The sequence below is a fragment of the Thrips palmi genome, unplaced genomic scaffold (assembly GCF_012932325.1).
Source record: "Thrips palmi isolate BJ-2018 unplaced genomic scaffold, TpBJ-2018v1 HiC_scaffold_18, whole genome shotgun sequence".
Classification (NCBI taxonomy): Eukaryota; Metazoa; Arthropoda; class Insecta; order Thysanoptera; family Thripidae; genus Thrips; species Thrips palmi.
Window position 1 is genome coordinate 6,177,890 of NW_023144627.1, and position 16,217 is coordinate 6,194,106.

The 16,217-nt window shown below is 55.4% G+C and overlaps 1 protein-coding gene and 1 long non-coding RNA gene across 2 annotated transcripts; both read left to right on the forward strand.

Annotated features, from left to right (window-relative positions):
• Positions 1-1,239: 1,239 nt before the first annotated feature.
• Positions 1,240-6,616, forward strand: LOC117645215. Its single transcript, XR_004587711.1, has 3 exons — positions 1,240-1,458; positions 3,615-3,837; positions 6,318-6,616. It is a non-coding gene; the product is annotated as an uncharacterized LOC117645215 (long non-coding RNA).
• Positions 6,617-7,342: 726 nt separating this feature from the next.
• LOC117644653 (abl interactor 2-like) lies at positions 7,343-8,918 on the forward strand. Its single transcript, XM_034384264.1, has 4 exons — positions 7,343-7,381; positions 7,611-7,731; positions 7,825-7,913; positions 8,259-8,918. The coding sequence occupies exons 1-4, from the start codon at positions 7,343-7,345 to the stop codon at positions 8,562-8,564; spliced, it is 555 nt and encodes a 184-aa protein (XP_034240155.1). The 3' UTR covers positions 8,565-8,918.
• The last annotated feature ends 7,299 nt before the right edge of the window (positions 8,919-16,217 follow it).

Genomic DNA, 16,217 nt, shown 5'->3' on the forward strand with positions numbered 1-16,217 from the left:
GAGCAGTTTATTAAATTTGCCCGCCGCTGCCGCTTGTCCGCCCCGTTCGTTTCAAAAGCCACGTTCCCGATCCATAATGGTGTTTTCGTTTCGAACCGGGAATTATTTTGTGCCGAGAAAATAATGGCGCAGCTCAGTGCTGCTTTTGTGGCTGTAATGCTCCGCAGAAAAGAGGGGAGGGGGGCTATTCTGATGAAGCGTATTGTGCGTACCTGTGCGTGAGCGAGCGTGCAGCCGAGCAGCCCGGGCTTTTGCATAGTGGGGTGGGGAGGCTCCCCCCCTCCCCCTCTCCAGCCCGGCTCCAGGCTGCCAAGGTCGGTGTGCTGTGCCCGCCTCTTGCGTCAGCCCGTGGCCTGGCTGGGCTGGAGGCTGGCGGGGAGTGGTGGGGCTTGCTTCTCCAGCGGCGGCCTGGCGTTCTGGCGGCCAGGCTCACGCACCGCCGGGACTTCCCTCCGCTCTGCACGGTGCAGCACTTCTCGGCCTTCTCGAGGCTCGTCTGGGACCTCGAGCCGCGTTTTGAGCTCCAGAGTCGCTAACTGGGACTCGAACCGAACGTGTGACCCCACCAATGGACTGCTCTCCGAACGAGGAATCCATTGGTGGGGTCACACGTTCGGTTCGGGTCCCATTCAGCGACTCTGGAGCTCAAAACGCGTGTAGAATGTTGGCCGCCTCCACCGGTCTTCTGGCCAATGAGCGCGTTTGCGTTGCGACAGGCCCCGAGGCCCGCAGGCCGCGCAGCCGGTCCATCCAGTGCACTGGTTTCGCCACCGACAGCCTGCAGTGTAGGCAACCCACCGGCCCGACGCAGGCACGCGCTGCGGTGCTGCCTACCCCCGCCTCGACGGGCGCTCTGCCGGCGCGCCCAAGGCACGCCGCAGTGATTGCATTGCTTTGAGACTTGACTTGGCGGGCTTCGTCGCTTTGGTACCTCCGAAGGTAGGCGTGGGGCTCGGCGTTGCCGTGCCGCTGCCAGCACACTGCCAGCCCCTCCACTCTGTGCAAAGCAAAGTCGCGGCGCCGCAAGCTGACCCTGCCACCACACTGCCCGCCCCGCCCCCACCGCTGCTCGCGCTACGCGGCGCCGACTGTGGCGACTGGGCGACGCACCTCGTCGGCCGGGTTCTGGTTGCGGGCTTGCAGCACCTCCACGCCGTGGTCAGTCAGCTGGCGGCGGCGTGCTGCGAGGCTAGTCTTAACCTCTCGCCAGGCAACCTTGAACCGGGCCGCCGGCCGGGGAGGGGGAAGGGGGAGGGGAGTGCTAGCGAGCGCGGCCGGTGCAGTCGCCAGATAGTAGTTGCAGCGTGCAGTGTGCTAGCGCGGACGCCCAGCGTGGCGAGTGGCGCACGTGCGTGTGTGTTTTTGTGCGTGTGTGTTGGTGCGTGCGTGTGGGTGTGTTGGTGCGTGTGTGTGAGTGTGTGTCCACGAGGGAATTTCGGGAAACACTTTTACTAACCGGTGAGTAAGCTTTCGCCATGCACTTTGCGAAACCCCACAACATATTTTAGGCCTAACTGAAAGAAAAAGTTTGTGATTGCAAAGATTTTTCAGCATGCATAGTCAAACTTAAAAAAAAAAAGTGGTCGGTTTTACCCAATTGTAGTTTTTTTTTAAATGTCAAACCGAACTTCTGTCTACCACGAGTCCATTGCTTTTCTTTAACTACACACAATTTTCAAGGATAAAGTCAAGTTAAAAAATTGTCGCTTGCACATTGTTGACTACGTCTAAGTCGATGCACATGCCTTGCTAAGCGGACAGTGCGTACCGTCTGGATGTCTGGCGCCTTTTCCCCCGTTTTTTCTTCCTTTCATTTTTTTTTTTCGATTGTGATTTGCTTCAACCAACCATTCCCGCGAGACGGCGAGGCGCTTAAGGAAAGCGACGCCGATCCGCGACAGTCCGATGGCCGTGATTTGAATGCAAAGGTGACTGTCATCGCTTTTATGACGATCGCACAGTGGGCCAGAAGACCGGTGGAAGGGGTCAAAATACCGGGTGCGTTTTGAGCTCCAGCGTCGCTAAATTGGACTCGAACCGAACGTGTGACCCCACCAATGGATTGCTCTCCGAACGAGGAATCCATTGGTGGGGTCACACGTTCGGTTCGAGGCCTGTCTAGCGACTCTGGAGCTCAAAACGCGTCTAGAGTTTTGTCCGCCTCCACCGGTCTTCTGGCCCACTGTGGGTCGGTGCGCTGGTCGTCCCGAGGGAGGTCGCTGTGACGATAGCACTCTGTTTGGGGTCAGTCGCCCCTGTCTGCGCGTCAATGGAGCGCGACAGGGCGGGGCTCCCGAGTCTCGGAGTCCTCGGTGACATTAGGAAATTAAAAATAAGATAAGGGGAGCGGAGCCGAGACGACGGGCACCTGCGGCCTCAGATCGACAAGGCTTTGATGGGATTGCTGTGCGGGGGACTGTGCCAAGTTTCGGCTCTTTCAGGTGATTGCTGTTTTTGACAGGTGCAAAATGTACCCGCGTAAAGTTACTTTGGCCGCTGGGGACTCCGGGCCAGCAAAACCGCCCTCCCGTGACTGGACACTAGTTGTGCAACTAAACAAAATAGCCGTTAAAAATTTAAGTGGAGAAAAAAAAACTAAAAATGTGGGGGGAAAATGAAATTTTTAAAAGAGGAAGTACAGGGACCCGCCCTATATTTAAGGATAAGCTCAATCGACCTCAAAAAAAGGGGGGGTGTTTACACGGTAAAAACGGTTCCTGGTTTTCCCAGGAGCTCCCTGGAAACCGTGTACCTTTTTGGAGCGGAGTGCGAGGGCCCGGCTTGGTTCGAGCCAGATTGTGGGTCCCGCGGCCCTGCGGCCCTGCGGGTTCGACGTTCTCTCCGCCTCTCGTCTGACCCCCGGGCCCGCGGGCCCCCGGGCCCAGCGGTGACAGGCCCGCCGACACCCCACGTGTGAACCGCCAGGACTTTGGACTTGGGTTTGGCGTGTGTTTGACGTCGACTCGCATTCGGGGAGGACTGCCGAAAAATAAAAAGAAGAAAGGAAACTGCCGGTTTTCGAAATCCACTTGACTTTGTTTTTGGCCCCTGTATTTTTTTCCCAAGTGCCTTGCTGGTGCACTGTGTACGAGGTAGGGCGTTGTCGAGCCGGTGACACCGACCAGCACCGCAGCGCTACCTTCCTTTCCCTCTCGACGGCCTTCACCTTGGCGTGGGCCATGCCGCTGGCGCCGAGCGCTTTGTTACGTCAGGGACGGCCGGCCGTCGGTTGAGGCAGGCCAGCGCACAGGGGATTTACCAGAAGACCGGTGGAGGCGGCCAAAATTCCAGCCGCGTTTTGAGCTCCAGAGTCGCTAAATGGGACTCGAGCCGAACGTGTGACCCCATCAATGGATTGCTCTCCTGACGAGGAATCCATTGGTGGGGTCACACGTTCGGTTCGAGGCCTATTTAGCGACTCTGGAGCTCAAAACGCGTCTAGAGTTTTGTCCGCCTCCACCGATTGGCACACAGCTAAATGGGACTCGAACCGAGAGTGTGACCCCACCAATGGATTCCTCGTTCGGAGAGCAACCCATTGGTGGGGTCACACGTTCGTTTCGAGGAGTTCTTTCCAGTGGTTTGAAAGAAGTGCCACCTCTCTCTGCTTGCAGCGGTGTGCTAGCAAAGGGCGGCGCGATGTTGATGGCCGCGCCCTCCGCCTCGCTGGTGGGCTCGCCGGCCTGGATGTCGCTGCTGTACGCCGGGCTGCTGCTGCTGCTCAGCCCCGTGTCCCTGGTGCTGGTGCTGGTGCTGCTGCCCGCCCTGGAGGTGCCGCACTTGATCCCCTTCTACTTCATGCGCTCCATGACGGCCTTCCCCACCGAGTCCATCTGAGTGAGTATAAAGGCCGAAGGAGGCGGTCCGGGGTAACTTATCTTCCACGTCGAGTGGCCCTAGACTCTGGAGTGCGAGGACACTGCACAGTGGGCCAGAAGACCGGTGGAGGTGGCCAAAACTCTTGACGCGTTTTGAGTTCCACAGTCGCTATATGAGACTCGAACCGAACGCACGGTTAGCGCGACTCCTTGAAAAACAAGGACGGTTTTTGAAAAACAAGGAAATATGGAACACTTCAAGGAAGTTCCTTGGAAGTGTGCTCCCATTCCAAGGAGGCTCCCTTGTTTTCCAAGGGCAGTCCCTTGTTTTCTTGGACTCCAGACAAATTCCAAGGGCCCGCCTTGTTTTTGGGGCTCACTTCCAAGGGGACGCCTTGGTTGGTCTTTGCCGATTCAAGGAACCGCCTTGTTTGTCCGCAGAAGCTTGAGTTACGTCGTCGAGCACGTCATGAGGTCCCCGATGACGTCCCCCTGGGGTTCACCATGACGACCCCCATGTTTCACTGTGCCGTTGAGGCGGCCGGGTCTCACAGTGGCCAACGCCGAAGTCCGTTTTCTTCTACGTCCAGTACTTTCGGAGATACGAGGACGTACCACGAGGCCGCCGTCCAGGCGGAGGAGGAAGTGGTGATTTTTTCGAGGCCAAAGTAGCTCTGGCCACGAGCCTACTTGGTGTCCGGGACTTTTGACTTCGGAATCGGGTTAGGGGGGTGCCGGCCCACCTCGAAACCAAATTTGGTCAAGTTCCGGTCAGCCGTTTGTCCAGGATGGCGTCAAACATCATCCAATCAGCAAAAGAAGTCCAAAAATCCAGCTGTTTGACGCCATCCTGGACAAACGGCTGGCCGGAACTTGACCAAATTTGGTTTCGAGGTGGGCCGGCACCCCCCTAACCCGATTCCGAAGTCAAAAGTCCCGGACACCAAGTAGGCTCGTGGCCAGAGCTACTTTGGCCTCGAAAAAATCACCACTTCCTCCTCCGCCTGGACGGCGGCCTCGTGGTACGTCCTCGTATCTCCGAAAGTACTGGACGTAGAAGAAAACGGACTTCGGCGTTGGCCACTGTGAGACCCGGCCGCCTCAACAGCACAGCGAAACATGGGGGTCGTCATGGTGAACCCCAGGGGGACGTCATCGGGGTCCTCATGACGTGCTCGACGACGTAACTCAAGCTTCTGCGGACAAACAAGGCGGTTCCTTGAATCGGCAAAGACCAACCAAGGCGTCCCCTTGGAAGTGAGCCCCAAAAACAAGGCGGGCCCTTGGAATTTGTCTGGAGTCCAAGAAAACAAGGGACTGCCCTTGGAAAACAAGAGAGCCTCCTTGGAATGGGAGCACACTTCCAAGGAACTTCCTTGAAGTGTTCCATATTTCCTTGTTTTTCAAAAACCGTCCTTGTTTTTCAAGGAGTCGCGCTAACCGTGCGTGTGACGCCCCACCAATGGATTCCTCGTTCGGAGAGCAATCCATTGGTGGGGTCCACTGCAAAAAAAATTCTGAAATTTAAGACATGAAAATGTTTTAAATTTAATAACATTTTGAAATGATGTGAAAACTTGTGAAAAGTGCTATACTTTATTACATTTACCAAAACTAAAATGAAAAGTAATAAATAGTTGGTAAATTTCAAAACCACTTTTAAAACTTAGGAACTGGGTTGTCAAAATTAAGATTGCCTGCCAAAAGTAAAAATTCGTTTCTTAAAATCCACATGACTGATGACATTTCATAACTAGATTTCTCAAACTAACTGATTGAAGTTAGAGTTGAACGCTTAAGTGATAGCTGTCACATCCAACGTAAACCGAAGGTTTAGTTTGATTGCTTCACGCAAACTGTCGACAAGCCACTTCTCACACGGTACGGCCCACAGTCAGCCGCTGGGTTTAGGGTCAGGTTTCACAGACCTGCCGCTAGGTGGCGCTAAGAGCGCCGTGTCCGTTCCCGAATAAGTATTTCCTATTTGTATTTCTAAAAGAACTTCTTTTGGCAAATGAGACCATCTGTTGCCTTAGTAAATGTCTTCTCTAGCCGCTAGCTCAAATTTTTTAACGAAATATTCCACTGAAGTTGAGAAAAACGCATAACCATGTTGCCACTCGCTGGTGTCTGCTGTCGGCCATTGGGTTAGGTCCAGGCACCTCCTCTGCTGTGGCACAGTCGGAAGATGGAAGACATACAATTATCAGGTCTTCGTGGCTTGACTAATTTTTGATAACCGACACTGTTACGTGACACGTCGTAAGAAGCATTTCAAAATTCCGACATCCACACTCGAAATCTGACGTCGGTTTAGAAGTCCTTTTCTCCCACTTTAGTCAAATATGTTTAAGAATTTTAATAAACCATAGTCTATGAATTTTAAAAACTTGGTCATTAGTTTTAAGAGGAGAAAGTTTCTTACTTTTAATAGCAAAAAATCTTTGTAAACTGCTTCACAAACTAGTTTCTTAAAATTAAGATGGATTTTTTTTGCAGTGTCACACGTTCGGTTCGAGTCCCATTTCGCGGCTTTGGAGCTCAAAACCCGTCCGGGGTTTTGACCGCCTCCACCGGTCTTCTGGCCCACTGTGCTCCGCCTTCCGTTGGGCCGGCCTAGCCTGCACCCACTCGTCACCGCTGGCAGTGCCGGCACCACAGTCGTGGGCAGCTCCAGCAGCTCCAGGAGGGGGCTGGCGGAATCTACCGTGCGGAGTGGAGCGGAGTGGAGCGGAGTGGAGCGGAGTGACTCACACTTGCAGATGACGGCCTCGTCCGCCCGTCCGCCCGGAATGGCGGGAAACTAAAATTTGTTTTTTGGGGTTTTTCTTTTTTGCAAATCCTCTTTTGGGGGAAAAGGGGGATGGGAATGGGCGGGCCCCGGGTTTAAGGGGGGGTGTTTTTCCCCCCTCGGGGTTGGGGGTCAAAACGTTCGGGTTCCCCGGTCCTTGGGGCCCCGGGAAAACGCGTCGGAGTTTTGTCCGCCTTTCCAACCGGTCCTTTGGGCCCACTTGTTTTTACGTTTCCCGGGGGTCCCGGCGGGTTTTAAACCCTTCCCCAACGGTCGGGGGCCGGCCTCCCTCCCCCAGCCGCCCGGCGGCCCCGCGGGCGGGTGCTGTCTCCCGGCCCCGCCAGTACCCCCGCCCCGGGGCCGTTGGTCTGCCGAAGGTAGGCCCCGATTTGTTGCCCCGGGAAGGGCCCCAAAATTTCCCCCCGGTAAATTTTTGGGGTTTTTTTGAAAAAAGCGGAGGGGGGGCATTGGGTTGGGCCCCCCCTTTTGGCGGTGTCCCGTCCGCCCGGGGGGCCGGCCCCCGCCTTTTTGGCCCCGGGAGGCTTCCCTGGCCAAACCTTTGCCCCCAAATTTTGGTTGGGGGCCTCCTTGGGGGGGCCAAAAGGGGAAAAAGAAAATCCGAATGCCCCGGGGGCGCTCTGCCGGTTCCCTCAATGGGCTAATGGGGCAAAAGGGGGAAAATTCTCGGCAATTTTTTGGCCAGCTAAAGGGCAATTTTAGGGGAATTTTTGGAATGGGGCGAGGGGGAAAAACCCCTGGGGGGCCATTTTCGGTTGGGAGAATTTGGACCCGGGTTAAAAACCCGCGGGATTTTTCCCCCCATTTTTTTTTCCCAGTTTTTGCCTTTTTTTCCGAGGTTTTTGGAGGGTGCTGGACCGAAAACCCCCCATTTTTTTTAACCCCCGACCAGAAAACCCGGGTCCTGGGCCGTTTTTCCCCCAAGGTACGGGAGGGCCAAAGGGTTCCGGGGGTTAAATCCCCCTTTTCCTTTTTTTTTGCAGGTTGCAGCGCAGGTGCCTCCACTGTACGACCCCAGCCATGCCGCGGTGCCCGGCGCGCCGCCGCAGCCCTTGGTGTCCGTAGCGCAGCCTGGTGACGCCGTCGGCGCGGACGGCGCGGGCGGTCCGCCCCTGGAGCTGTCCCTGCAGGCCGCCGGGCCGCAGGGGGCGCCGGGGCCCGGCCTACAGCCCGGCCTGGAGCACGGCCTGGAGCACGGCCTGGAGCCTGGCCTGCAGCACGGCCTGGAGCACGGCCTGGAGCACGGCCTGCAGCCTGGCCTCGGCCCGCACGCCGACCAACAACAGGTGGGCCATTACCTTGGCGGGGTCGCGGCGGCCGGAATGACCTCGGTCGAGTCTTGCAGGGGAAGGGGGCACAGTGGGCCAGAAGACCGGTGGAGGCGGTCAAAATCCCGGACGGGTTTTGAGCTCCAGAGTCGCTAAATGGGACTCGAACTGGACGTGTGACCACACCAATGGATTGCTCTCCGAACGAGGAATCCATTGGTGGGGTCACACGTTCGGTTCGGTCCCATTTAGCGACTCTGGAGCTCAAAACGCGTCTAGAGTTTTGGCCGGCTCCACCAGTCTTCTGGCCCACTGTGGGGGGTCCCCGTCAACACGGTCAACACACAGAGGATCTCGTTCCAGGTGACCCCGTGGCCCGTGGTGTACGCCTCGGACGTGCAGCAGCAGCGCGACGACGGCCACCTCGAGCACGGCGTCGTGCACTCGCCGGCCGCACCGTTCCCCGCGGCGCGCGCCGTGCAGACGGTGGAGCGCGTCGACAACCCCGGGCAGTACCAGCCGCCGCCCGCCGTGGACATCGACAGCGTGAAGAACAACCGGCCCACCGAGCAGGGCATCCCCGACGTGCCGCCGCCGCCGCTGCCCGTCGGCCGCGGCAGGAAGGCGCAGCGCCAGCAGCCGCCGCCGCCGGGACTCCTGCCCTTCTAGCGCCGGCGATACCCCGCGCCGCCCGGCAGTCCCTCGCGCGCGGAGTAGCGGCGGGCTGCCCCGCGCCGAAGCGACAGTGTCTTAAAATGTTGTGGCCAAAAGTATGGCGGTTGCAGATTTTTGTACCGTTTCCCCTCGACCGGCTCCCAGTCGATGGACTAGTCAAGAAGCCAGGCTTAATTGTGTTGTGCTCAAAGTATTTCCCAGTGCCATGTAAAAAAAGCATCGTCCCTTAGAAGATCAAAATTATCGGGGACTCAAAAAAAGGAAAAGCTAAACCTGATTGTAAATATTTGAAAACCTGTAATGGCCTGCTAAAAATGGCTTCCTATTGGCGGCGCCTAAAGACGGATTTGGCATGGGCCCCCTGTTTGAGGATGGGGGAGGCCTTTAGCCCCCCCGGCCCACCCCCCAAAAAGGCCCCCAATTTTGACCCTTTTGAGCCCCATGAGGGCCCCCTTTTGGTTTTAACCCCGGACCCCACTTTTACCCCTTAATAAATTAAACAAAAAAACGTGTTTTATTTGGGGTAAAGGGCCCAAAGGGGTCCGGGGCCGGTGGGGTTGGGCCAAAATTGGGGCTTTTGGGGGTCCCAAAACGGGGTAACCCCGGGCTCGGGGGGGGAAGGGGGGGCCCCACCAAAGGGGCTCAAACGGGGGGGGCCCTTTCCATTGGTGGGTTTTTACCCCTTTGGTTGATTATTTGGATCTTTGGAGCCCAAAACCTTGCTTTTGTTCGGTACCGGTTTCTGGCCCCCTTGGCCCCAAAAAAACCTTCTCCGCCCGGGGGCCACGGTGGGAAGGCCCCCCAAGGGGCCCCCGGGGGGGGCCCTGGGCGGGCTCCCGAACCCTGAAGGGACCCCGAACCGGAAGGTTCCCCCCTTTTTCTTTGGGGAACCTTTTGGGGCAACCCCGGGGGTTTTCGACCGGGGCCAAAAAGCGTCAGCCTTTTTTCGCCTCCCCCTTTTGCCCAATGGCGCCCGAACAAACCTGGGCCCCCGCGTGGCCCCGGCCCGGTGGCCACCCAACCCGCCGGGGCCCGGGGGCCTCGCCCCGAAAGGGCCCCTTTGACCCGGGGTTCCCCCTCCTCCCGACTGCTCGCGGCCGCGGGGGTTCCGGAAGCGGCCCCCCGGCCCCTTGGCCTGGGTGGCCCCCTTTTTAAAACCAAAAAGGGAAAAAAGGAATTTTTTTGGCGGCCCGGTGCGCCATCCCAGACCTGGCCCTGGGCCCCCCAAGGCCCCGCCCTGGCGGCCTCCCGGGGCCCGGCGTGGGGTCTCGGCCCCGCCCAAGGGGGTTTGGCCGCTCCAGAACCAAAAAGAAAAAAGGTGGGCGGCCGCCTCTGGACCCTGGAATTTTTGGCCCAGAAAAATTCCCCCCCTGGGGTCCCCGGGGGGTGGGCCCCACCAAGGGGTTCCCGTTCCGGGGGAGCCAAAACCGGTGGGGACGGCCCCCTTCGGTTTGGGGTCCAATTTCCATCGGAGGGGGGAAACCCACCAAGGGGCCCTTGGAGGAAGGCCAAAACCAGTTGGGGGCGCGTTTTGATCCCCTTTGCATCAGCCAAAACCCCCCCCGGAGCCTGGGGGCCCCCCTTGGGCCCCTGCGGGGTATTTTCCGTTCCCAGGGTTTGGGGGGCCCCCCCGCTCGGGTTTCGCTCTGCCGCCCCCGGCCGCCCCCACCGCCACCCCCAATCGGCGGGGGTGGGCCCCGGGGGTGGGGGCGGGTCGCGTCCCGGCCTGTGGGTCAGCAGCGCCGGCAGCGCCAGTGCCATGCCACCGCCCCGCCGAGCCCACCGCGGCCTAGCAGCCCCCCGAGCACGGACCCAGCCCAACCGAGCCGAACCAAGCCGAGCCGAGCGCAGCCGAGCCGAGCGCAGCCGAGCCGAGGGGCCAGCCGAGGGGGCCCGGCCCCCGAGCCCCAGCCGGGGGCCCGAGCCCCCGGGGGGGCGCCCGGGACGCCCCGGGGCGGCGGGGGGGGACGGCCGCACCTGGAGCACGGCGAGCACCGCCACGCCGGCCGGCTGCCAACAAGTGAGCCTGCGGGGGCGGTGTGTGTGTGGGGGTGTTGTGGGGGGGTGTGTGTTGTGTGTTTTGTGGGGGTTGTGTGTGTTTTGTGTGTGTGTGTGTCCAAGTTTGTGTGTTCCAATTTTGGTGGGGTTCCTTTTAAAGGGTGATAGGTGTTTTCCACGTGAACCTGCTCGCCGGCGTGCGTGCTGGGCACGGCGTCGTGCGTGCGGTGAGCGTTCCACAGTGCGCCAGAGGACCGGTGGAGGCAGCCAAAACTCCAGACGAGTTTTGAGCTCCAGAGTCGCTAAATGGGACTCGAACCAAAAAGTGTGAACCCCCCCAATGGATTCCTCGTTCGAAGAGCAATCCATTGGTGGGGTCACACGTTCGGTTCGAGCCCCATTTAGTGACTCTGGAGCTCAAAACGCGTCCGGGGTTTTGGCCTCCTCCACTGGTCTTCTGGCCCACTGTGCGTTCCCCGGGCCGCGGGGCGGGGCGGGGAGAGGGGGAGGGGGTGCAACTGTTGATTCACAACCAAGCCGCGGCCGCGGCCTGCGCCGCCGCTCGCCCGGCTCTCCTCGGAATTGGATTCGTCCTGCGGCGCGGGCTCGGGTTCGCGTCCCGGCGGCGGCCACGGCGGCGGTTTTGAGTTTTAATAATTTTCCCGGGGGTGGCCGTCGGCGGCCGCGGGGGCCGCGGGGGCACTCGGCGGGGCGGCCGCGCTGAACAAAAGGGACCCCAAGTTTGTTTGGCGGCGCCACGGCACTGCGAAGCACTGCGCCACCACCTGTCCACTGTACAATGCTTTCCCTTGCTTTCGTCTTGCAAAGAGCATTCCGGATTTCGGCGGCACAACACTTTGCACAGCCCCCTACACCAGGAAACCTTTGCCGCGCGAGAAATGCTCCGCCTTTCCTCTGACTGAACATACAACCATCGTTCCGCGGCAAGCCTCTTTCTTTTCGCACGTGTGTTATTTGACTTCATGTCTTGAGTGTGTGTGTGTGTGTGTGTGTGTGAGAGAGAGAGAGAGAGAGAGAGAGAGAGAGAGAGAGAGAGAGAGAGAGAGAGCGAGAGGAGAGAGAGAGAGAGAGGGGAAGGGAGAGAGAGAGAGAGAGAAGAGGGTGGGGGGAGCATTGTGTGCGTGCGCTGTGCGAAGTCCCCAGGTGCGTGTGGGGGCAGAGAGCTACGATAATCTCGCCATCATTACTTCTCCTCCTTCTTGACGGTCTTGAAGGTCTTGACGGCGTGGGCCGCCCGGGCCCTGGGGAGGCACCGCGCCGAGCTGGGGGGGCTGGCCTGGCTGGCCCGGCGGCTGGGGTCGAGTTCTTGTCGAACCATCAGCCGAAACTACGAGTCGGGACGTCAAGAAACTGTCAGAAATCCTTGAGGTGGGCCCTTGGGCACTCGCACACTGTGAAAAGCAGTAACGGGGATAATCCTGGAGAACTACTTGTTGCGAAAACAACTGCTGCAGACCTTTACAAACGCACTTTCCTAAAAAATTTCAAATTGAAAAAAAAATTAAAACAGTTAGAACGCAGTTGTTGGGACGTGGATAGCTTTCCCGAGACGTTGCCTCATGAAGGCAATCTGAAAGGATGCGGAAACTCAACAGGTCCTACTCCCTTGAGGTGCCTCTTCTGTTTGTCTGTCTGTCCCTCTGTCCATCACAGCAGCCTATTTTCTTCTCTGCTCAGGGTTGACTGCATTTCAATAGAACCAACTGCTAAAATGCCCCCTCTCTCTCTCTCTCTCTCTCTCTCTCTCTCTCTCTCTCTCTCTCTCTCTCTCTCTCTCTCTTCGTTCGTCACTGCCGAGAGTTTTTCCGCTTTGGGACCACCCGAGAGAAAGACAGAGAGAGAGGCCAGTGCCACAGGACCTAGAGGAACGCCAGTCTCTGTCCCTCTCCCGCCGCCCTTAAGATAGATATGACGACAGCGCGGATAGACCGACGCGGAAGAAAGTGCAGACCGGCAGAGGATAGAATGTGGGAAGGGCTGCAAAGCTGGTGCTGCGGTTGTGGTGGTTGTGGCGACAAAGCGAACTCATTCGTCACACCAGTTTTCCGCAGCTCTGCTGTTGTCGTCAGCCAGCCTCCACAGCGCGGCACCGAGTCAGCAAGCGGCACACCACTTTAAAAGCAGACCCCTCTTTTTCCACGCGCCGTGTAGTCTCAGCGACATCTTCATCCAGCATTGGCTCGTCAGTTTACCCGTGTCTGTCTGTCTGTCTGTCTGTCTGTCTGTCTGTCTGTCTGTCTCCCTGTCTGTCTCCCTGTCTGTCTGTCTCCCTGTCTGTCTGTCAGTCCGACCGTCCGACCGTCCGTCCGTGCGAGGGCCGCGTTGGCACGTGTGGGCCCGCACGTCCGCCCGATGGCGCAATCGATACTCCCCTGCAACAAGCAGCTATCTACGCTCACTGTCTCGATAACCGACTATCTACGGGCGCTCTCCCGACAACCGGCTATCTACATGGGCTGTCTGGATAACCGACTATCCAACATCGTAGCGAGGTTAGGGTTGTCGTACAACGAAGTATTTTTCTCCATGACACTTAAAGCGACCCGTTTAAACCATACTTAATCTTGCTTTGACAAACTTTTGACAAGTTTTGGTAAAGGTTTTGCGAGGGCAACTTAATTGGTTGGATAAATAAAAGCATTCAATCTCGCGAGGTGGAGAAAGCAGATAGACGGTTATCCAGACAGCTCGTGTAGATAGCCGGTTGTCGGGAGAGCGCGCGTAGATAGTCGGTTATCGAGACAGTGGGCGTAGATAGTTGCTTGTTGCAGGGGGGTATCGCAATCCACTTGGGGCGGTGTGGCAACTGCAGCCCTCCCGCGCCACGGACGAGGATTCATAACAAGATTCCAAGACTCGCGGGGGGAAAAAGAACGCACCCGCCGGGTAGCGAACCCGCGTCGCACTGGTTGGAAAGTCGGCATCCAATCCGCTCATACTTCTCGAACTGCTCACCCCGCCGAACTTGAAAAAGGCCGGTGTGGATGATTCGGCGTTTTTTTTTGTTTTTTTTTTTGAGTGCGTGTTGGAGCCGCTCGCCTCGCAGCTTTGCCTCCAACTCCAGCCATCAGGCCATTAGAGCACCTCGAAGACCTCGAAGACCTCGAAGACCTCGAAGCCACTGCTGCCAACTTCGCCCGTCGCCATCCGTGTGGAAAGGGTTAATGTGCCGGCTCGCGATGAGTGTCGCTCCGCCTCGACTCCGTCTCACCTCAGGTAGCGCAGTGGATAGCGAGCGAGGCTTGCACTCGGAACATCGCGGGTTCAATCCTCGGGCAGTACGACTTTTTATTTCGCGGCTTGGGCTTCTGTAACGTCGGATCCCTCTCTTTGGTGGAGCCAAAAAGTAAAAATAAGGAAATGGCGAGGAAACGGAGGGCTGATTGACAGGACAGAGATAAAAAGGGGCAAATTTTGAAGGGGCGCTGCGCCAGGCCTGGGGCGGCCTCTCATATCATGTTTCTCAATCAGGGGGTGAGCCTCGCCACCGTCCTAGCCTTCCAGCCTGCCAGCGCTGGAGAAGCCGGGACCGTCGCGCAGTGGGCCAGAAGACCGGTGGGGGCGGCCAAAACTCCCCGGGTGGAAGGATCTTTAGTTAAACTGTAGTTTCAACTACAGTACCAAAACTGCAGTTCCCGAACTAAAGTTAGTTTTAAAAAGAAACTGAAGACTAAATACAATTCCACTTTGCAGTTGAAATTGTAGTTTTCTGTCAGTTCACAATGTAGTTTTAGTGTTGATTTGAAGTTCAGTTGGAGGTTCAGTTTAAGTTTCAGTTACAATTTACTTAATATCCATTTCTGGAAGTAAAGCGACTGCTGAAAATAAATATTCAAAAACTGTCTCTCATCTAGAATGTTTCCGTACTTAGTATGTATTTTATTAAACATATTCTCTTATCGACATACTAACGTTGATAGTTATGTCTCAAAACTAGTACGTTTCCATACTTCTTATGCAATCAGTTGTATCAAGTAAAAGTTACATACCACTAGGGGAACTCAGAATTACAGTGGCTGCTTCATTGCTTTTAAAGCAGTTGAGGTTTACGATGAATTTATTGTCGTCTCCCTTTAAAAAAAGTATCAGGTTAAAACCAAACGTTTAAGGTTTATACCTAATACACTTGGCTTTACTTTAAATGGTATAGTTGTTCGCTGTTTAAAAATTTATGCAAGTTTCCTCTTTTTTAAAGTTAGCCTCCCTAAAGAGACAAAGTAACCCAAAGTCTGCGACAAGTTTACGTAAACTGACTTGTCGCAAAGGTCCAAAATATTTTGCGCTTACATTTTTTATACTGACATTAAACATTAAAATTGGTCATAAAATGCAAGTTTGTCATGAAGAGGACTACAACTTTACATAGGATTACTCTAAAATTGCTTGTAGTTTAAAAGATGTAGAAAAATTCTTAGTTTTGAATTTTTTTATTTAGATCTAAATCAAAGTAATTTTGTTAAGTCCTTCATATATCCTTTTAAAAATAAACATAATATTACATGCTAGTAGTATTAAATAACACTTTCGTTGAGTGCAGTTGGAACAAAACATATTGACTACCGCAAAAATGGACACTTAATGCATCATCCGCTAGGTGGCGCTAGTGTCGCATCATTTACGTCTTCGAGTTAAAAGTGTTCTTGCAGCCGATCAGAGGAATATTTTTGGATCAAACTCTGTGCAGGGCAAATATTTGAGATGCTATGACTCTACCACAAAAGGATTGACCTCGATAGGTGGAATATTAGGGAAATAACATTGAGTACAACTTTCCTCTCGCGTACGGCTACGGGTCGTCGTTTGGTTAGGCTCCGATCGCTGTGCCCTCAAGTGCATCAGTCCTCGATGCGTAGTACTGTATATTTTATACGAGTGATCATCTCCGAAAGGACGTGACTCCACTCAGTAACACCTAAGGTTGAAAACACCTAAGGTGGCAACTTGATTACAGGGCTGAGGCTCGATTTTGAATTTTCACTCTCTTTTCGGAAACTAAACCCTCACTACTTTCTTTCTAGTTATTTCAAATGGCTTTTAAGTTGTTCGAAACTAAGGTTGAACTGCAGTTTGACTGCAGTTTAAGGCCAGGGACAGGTGAAAAAATGAAGAAGTTTGGTGAAATTGAATGAAATGAGTTCTGGGTGGAAAATGGTCCTTTGGACCTTCCTCTTTCAGGATCTGTCGGGACTTCGACTATCCGGGACCTGGAAGTGCTTAAAATACATCTTTTCGCACACTCCTGCATTTACGACACTTTAGTAAAATTGTCCGTTTTGCCATCAAGGGGGGAGGGGGGGGGAGGGTTCTAGCGAAAATCTTGCCATTTTCAAAATGAACCCCATTGTCATAATTTGTTAGGAATATGAAATCATACTTCAAAGAGACTAAGATTTGATTTTTGAAGGCATATGCTAGGTCTTGAACCCAGTCGAATTGTCTTTTTTGGACTGTTTTGGCTTTATTTAGCCGTATCTTGAACAATCCTCTTGCGCATACTATTTTGACGTAAAAGGCTTATCTTCACATTTTGCACTTCTTCGATTCATTTTAAAAAGATTCCAGCATGCCTAGTTCAAAATTTCCATTATATTAGTAATCACATGCTTTTTTCATCTAAGAAGTCACTAA